The following is a 6,761-nucleotide window of genomic DNA, read 5'->3' as shown; positions in this document are numbered from 1 at the left end:
ATATATATACTTCTTGCACATACTGTTTATCTTCAAAAAGTACACTGTTGGAATTTATATTAAATTATGTTTAACACAAAATGAATATGTTAGAAAATAACACAAATATTATGTAAAAAATTAATATGAAAAATGTAACATTGACACAATTTGTAAACAATTTTTTTTCAATAAAATTAACATTTCTAATATGTCAAATTAATAAATTTTATTCATTTATTTTTAAATTTTTGTTTTAAAATGTATTATTTCTATGATATTTGTTTATTTATTCATAAATTGTATTTATTATAATACTAAAAAATATTGTACATCAATTAACAAAAAATATTCAAACAACACAATTATGTTAAATTAACACTCAGATATGTTAAAAATTTGGCATAACAATTTTTATAAGAACCAGTTTTAATTCAATACAAATACACAATGTTTTTTATTATGTATTTAAAAAAAAGATAAAGACTATTATTTAACCATTTATTTACTTCTAATATTTTAAAGAAAAAAAATGCGCATGACACGAATAATCTAAACCTCGTTATATTTCTAGAGCTTATTTTTCAGTTTGTACGACAGTATATTGAAATAATTTTTCAATTAAGGACCTTCTCTCGTCTTTTAGGTGCAAATTTATAGAGGTATAATCGCATTTTTATATTCGATGGGCGCTGCGCTAAGCCACGTACTGAAAGATTAATTTTTACATGCCACTCCAGTCCCTTCGTAAACAAAGCGGTCTTTTTGAAAAACAAATTTCTCGCTTCTCTTTCCTTCGCTTAATTAATTTTGCGAACCTGTGCTATTGATCCGCGCGCGTAGATTTTCGGAGACGTGACGACGCACTGATGTGTCTCTGGACACGCCAGATGAGAGACAAACACGCGTCTCATCCACAAAACCGACTTCTTTCAAAGCGCATTGAAACTTGCTTTAGCGAAGAAGCTAAAAAATTATGCCTGTCTTAACATATTTTTTAAAGAAAAATTAACCTTTGCCAAAGTTAAGGAACAAGTTATCGCATATTTCCGCTAAAAATACTTATCAGTTCCGAGAAAATCAAAGAATGCATTTGAAAGACGGGAAATCGAGGAATTGAGGACACTTCAAGAAGAATGCTCAATGAATCGCGACTAAGAATTTTCATAATTACTTCCTAATCTGGATCAATGCGTTTTTGCCGATCGTAATAATAAGAGGAATTTAACAAAAGAAAAAATGTTTTTCAATAAAAGCCATTGAGCTTAGGTCTTATGTCAGAATAAAACTGCAGTTCTTATATGTTGAAAGCAAAATTGACAGAGCGATGAATGCCAGTATGCCAAGTCTGCCTTTAAGATCTTCGCAAAATTAAATTTGTTTGAAGGGAGAATGCTTGACAATAATTTTTCAGCGCGGTTTACGAGCGTCATTCATAAAATCTCGCGAGCAAATGTGCGATCATGAAGATAATCCGTCATTCTCAGTGTGATCACCATTTTATCGACGTACTAAACATTTTTATCTTTTTAAACGATAAATTTTTAAAATTTTCTTCTAATGTAAGTTATATTAATTTGATTGCTACGCTACGGACATTTGAACGGTACGTAAAATTAGTAAGGATCTCGTCACTCATTTACAGCTGACAATTATATTTTTATTCCAATTAGAATGATTTTACTAAACATTTAAGCTATTAAAGAAACAACATAAATTATATTAAAATATTTAAAAACAATAAAATGTAATGAGCTAGATTATTAAATCACAAACACACAATTCCGAAACTTAAAGTGTTAAATATTAGTTATAATCATATTATCTTACAGTCCGCGTATACATTACAGAATTGCACATCTGACTGTAAACAATGGTTGTAATACAAAAAAAATATATATTAAAAAGTATACAAAAATTTATAAATTGTTTTATTATGTTTGCACGCAAAAAAATATTTTGCTGCTTCAGCTAGAACTGTTTTTTTATATCTGATAAAAAATTATGTACCATATGCATAGAATTTATAGCACAAATCTAAATTCTATCTCTTTCATCTATATAATTAGATACAATACACATCCAATATCGCAATACTTGCTAGAAATTTATCTATTTTAGCTATTTTTTGTACTTATGCCCAATTTCTTCACTTTCAGATAAGTTGCGGATAACTTTATCCAGGAGATATCTCTATTGTATTCTGGGCGATATCTCTTGGATAAAGTTATTTAGAGGTGAAGAAATTGGGCATTAGATAATTTTCGCTCTGCAAGATCACTTTTTTGAGTGTGAGTATCTGTTTAAAATTTGAGCATAATTTCTTATTGGTTTAAAAGTTATTTAATTTTTTCGTTTACCTTGATTCTCATATGTAAAATGGCGTAATTATTTGCAAACTTGATGAAGAAGTAGCATTACGAATTAAATTAAATTTTTATATGTATAATACTAATAAAGCTTTAATAAATATTTGTGCAGAAATTTATTTAAATCCACGCGTTTAAAAGTTGTTTACCAAAAACTGCAGCAAAATATAATAATTACGCTGCATAAGCCGTTAAAAGCCAAATAACTTGTTTTGTTTTTACAAATAGTTTCGCGTATTTAAAAAATTTTTATACTGATGTTGATTGATATTGGCCTTTTTGGCTGATTTTGGCCAGTATTTTTAACTGATAATGCAGCCAAAACATCATTACGCTATTTTTTACATTATATTATACCGTTAGTCATGCATACAATTGTTTTTGTTCTGCCAAGCAACATTTTACTCATACTTTTATCTATAACAGTTGCATGCAATAATAATAGAGATATATATGCTGATAAAATCGATGTTCTTATTTCTTATACAATAGCACTACCATCGACGGACCGTAAAAGTGTTAATTAAGTCAACTTTTTAAATAGTTGAACAAAATTGTTGTTTTTGTGTAAGATAATTAATACGTAAATCCAAGCAACCACGTCAAATGACGATTAATCCAACATGGATTTACAATTAAAACGTTCCAATACAAATGGCTCGTTATCGATTAAATCAATCGCGAGCGTAGGACACAAATTCCGCGAACGTGGATTTACTATTTGGAAAAGAAGACTTGCATTCGATTAATCGCCGCAAATCACTCGACAAATATCCAACATCTTAAATTTCCCGATCATTCGTCGAATCGTTGCAGATTTATTGTCTTACGCCGTTTCATCCTACGAATAGAATTTCACGAGAGAATCTTTAGAGCGAAAAATAAGATGGATTAAAGTGATTATGGAAAGAGGAAAGAAAGACAGCTAGCGGAATGTGGAAGTTGAAATGAAATCCTTTTTGTCGCGACTGGTATATAATTTGCAACTTTAATGGGTCGCCGAAACTTTTCACTCGAGTCGTCCTTCGCCTCTCTATAATAAGCTATAAGATCGCGATCTCTTAGTTTCTTCAAACTCGAGTTGGCAGATCACTATTATCACTTCTCGACGATATAACGACTTAAGAAGCGGAGTTTCAAACGACCACTGTTAGAAATGTAACCACGAGCTTCCTTTACATGTAAATGAAGCTCGTGATTATGAACGAAATTAAAAGTAATGAATGATTTGACTGGAAATTCAGTTACAGTAGTTATTTAAATGTAATGAACGTGTACATTAAATTTATGAAATTTAATGTACTTTTAATAAAATTTTATGAAAAAAGTACATTAAATATTATAAATTTTTATGAAAAATACATTAAATTTTATGTACATGTACACAAATATACTTTTTAGATATAAATACATTAAATTTAATATAATGTCTTGAAATTAAGTTCAAATTGTGTAACTTAAAAGTTAATGAAATTTAAAAATATTTCTAACAGTGTCCATCATTTACGCGGAAAATATATTGACGTGCGAATTATTGCTGATAAAAAGAGACCTCGGCAAATAAAACATATATGGCAAACCTTTAATTTACTGCAATGTAATTACGATAAGTTTTATTATCAATATTACGCTTCTACACCCTCTTCTTTAGATAATAACAGGACGCGCGTGGAACGTTCGTGCTAGGCATATCAAAATAGCGACAACCTTTCATTTCAACTCCATTTCGTTTTCTGCATTTCATGCAGCTCTCATGACATGCGCTTTTTTAATCGGAACGACATCGAATACGCTTGTTTTTGCAACGATTTTGAGTACGAAAATAAAGAACAAAGGACGGCATACCATTAAAAAAGCGAGGATATGATGAGACGCGATAGCCATTATTTCTCTTTAAATCCAAACGTGATATACGAAACGTGAATTACATAATATCTACTATTTTTGTATTTATTTTCTAGCAATATAAGTTCAAATGTCAAGTTTTAATAATGTTGACGTTTCTAGGCAACCTAATGGTGATTTTCGTGGTGACATTCTCCCGTCGGTTGCGCAGCATCACAAACTTCTTCCTAGCGAATCTGGCGGTGGCGGACTTTTGCGTGGGCATATTCTGCGTCTACCAAACGCTCACCAATTACTTGATGAACAGCTGGCAGCTAGGTGACTTCCTCTGCAAGGTGTATATGTTCGTACACGCGCTCTCGTACACCGCCAGCATACTGATTCTCGTAGTAGTATGCACCGAGCGTTATCTAGCCATCGTCCATCCTATCAAGTGTCGGTCCATGTTGACCAGGAGACGTCTCAGAATGGTGGTAGGTGTAGTATGGATCCTGGCGGCCGTGTATGCCTCGCCCAGATTTTTCTACGTTGAGACCATCAGCAATCGTCTCAACAGCGGCGACGTCGACATTATCTGCATAGCCAATATCAAGAAACACAACAAGAACGTTTTGGACGTGGTGAATCTCGTCTTACTCTACCTCCTGCCGCTCTTCCTTATGTGTTGCCTCTACACAAGAATCGCCATAGGCCTCTGGAGGAGCAGCGCGACCTTCGGAGGACCCGGCCTAGTCGCCAGGACGAAAAATGGTCGGGTACACCATGTACACACGTCCAGCAGAAACGTACTGAAGGCACGACGCGGCGTTATCAGGTATGTCTATTTCCAGGCCACGTTAGGTAATAGCGTCTTCAATTTCCGTCTCGCTGAAATTAATATCCGTTGGAGCAATTGTGTCCGAGAATTCGGCAGTGTGACAGTTAATGATAATTAAATTATAATTTCAATTGCTTATTAGCGCTTTTAAATATTAATTAACTTTGTGGACACCAAAAGATTTTCAAGACACGTATATTTATGTCTACGTACAGTAACAAAGTGTAAATGTATATTTGCTAATAATTGGCAAATATTATTATATTACGTTCGCTTCGTCATTTAATGCGTTGCAATTTAATTGAGTACAATAATTTAACATATCCGCCTACACTGCTAAAAAAAAGTCTGATAATAGCTACCGTTTATTTTATTTAACATATTGGGGCAATATTTAATAAATATTACCAAATACATATAATATTAATCAACTGGTATGAATCAATATTTATATTATTTACAGAAACTAAATTTTTAATTATAAACAAAAAATTTATTTTTTTATTAAAAAATGTCTGTTTTGCTGAAGGCAATTTTTTTCTTAGTGCGCGTTTTTCTTTATCATTAATATTACGTAGAAAAAGTTTTAAGAAATTTTTCAAAGGGATCGTGTCATCGACGATTTTATGTCACTATTGACTGTCATCATTGTCGTTCGATCCTAAGGACGTATTAGAGGTTTCTAAATTCGTCAGAACAGCGCTCAGGGCCAGCCATCAATGTCTCACCACTGTTTTCCAGAATGTTGATCGCAGTGGTGATGATGTTCGCCGTTTGCAACCTGCCTCAGCAGGCGCGTATCCTCTGGCGACACTGGGGCCCAAACTACGATCACGCGTCGGACTTCAGCACTTTGCTGACCGTGTCGACCTTCCTCATCTCGTACATGAACTCCTGCATGAACCCACTGCTGTACGCCTTTCTATCGCGCAACTTTCGCAAGGGTATGTGGGAATTACTGCACTGCAGAGGGTCGAGGAACAACGGCGGTGCCCTGGCGATGGTGTGTGCCAGCTCTGACCACAACCGCCACGAGAATGGCATTACCCATGTACCACAGAACTCGGTCGTCCGACTGAACTCTGTGCAGGACAGCCTATCCACTACTCGGCAGACCATCACTCGGCACAACACTTTATACGGCAAGAGAACTTAATAAACTACCGTCGTCCGCGCGACGGCAGTAGATCGCGAAGTGATTCTTTACAGGGTATTCCAGGACGGGAGCTGGCAGAATCCTTCTCAGGGAGGTGCGCGAGCGCCTGCGGGATCTTTTTAGAGGGTCTATTTTGACTCATAGTTTATTTAGTTTATTTTAACAAGAAATGAACGAAGCGTTGCATTGTTAGATATTATATTGAGAGAAGGAAATGGTTGCAATTACCATAATTTACTTATAATTTAATGTCATTTTTGTACCAACTCCTAAAATTTGCAACTCAAAATACTATAGCAAGAAGCTTAATTCTAGAAAAATCAAATGAAACAATTATTAACAAATTTTTATTTTAAACAGTAACTTTTGAGACAATAAGAGGTTTAAACAGCCATTTATAGACTACGGCCACTTGTTTAGGAGTCGCGCGTGTGATAGTTTAGTAAATGCGCACTTCAGTATACTTACAAATCACAAACCGTTAAAAGCTATTTCTTAAAATAAAAATATTTATTTTTTAATTTTTTTTTAGAACTATCTTGCTATAATATTTTAAGCAACAAATTTTTGGACATCCTGTATATATTTTTTGGTA

General features: G+C 33.6%; 1 protein-coding gene across 1 annotated transcript in view; it reads left to right on the top strand.

Annotated features, from left to right (window-relative positions):
• Nucleotides 1-6,166, top strand: part of LOC108749839 (gastrin/cholecystokinin type B receptor-like) — a 34,517-nt gene extending 28,351 nt beyond the window's left edge. The window contains exons 2-3 of the mRNA XM_018488814.1: nucleotides 4,356-5,007; nucleotides 5,752-6,166. Coding sequence (XP_018344316.1) covers nucleotides 4,356-5,007; nucleotides 5,752-6,166 — 1,067 coding nt within the window. The remainder of the gene's footprint in view (nucleotides 1-4,355; nucleotides 5,008-5,751) is intronic.
• Nucleotides 6,167-6,761: the final 595 nt, after the last annotated feature.

This window comes from Trachymyrmex septentrionalis, unplaced genomic scaffold (genome assembly GCF_001594115.1).
Source record: "Trachymyrmex septentrionalis isolate Tsep2-gDNA-1 unplaced genomic scaffold, Tsep1.0 scaffold32, whole genome shotgun sequence".
Classification (NCBI taxonomy): Eukaryota; Metazoa; Arthropoda; class Insecta; order Hymenoptera; family Formicidae; genus Trachymyrmex; species Trachymyrmex septentrionalis.
The sequence above is the reverse complement of the archived record's forward strand: the minus strand, read 5'-3'. Positions and strand labels throughout refer to the sequence as shown.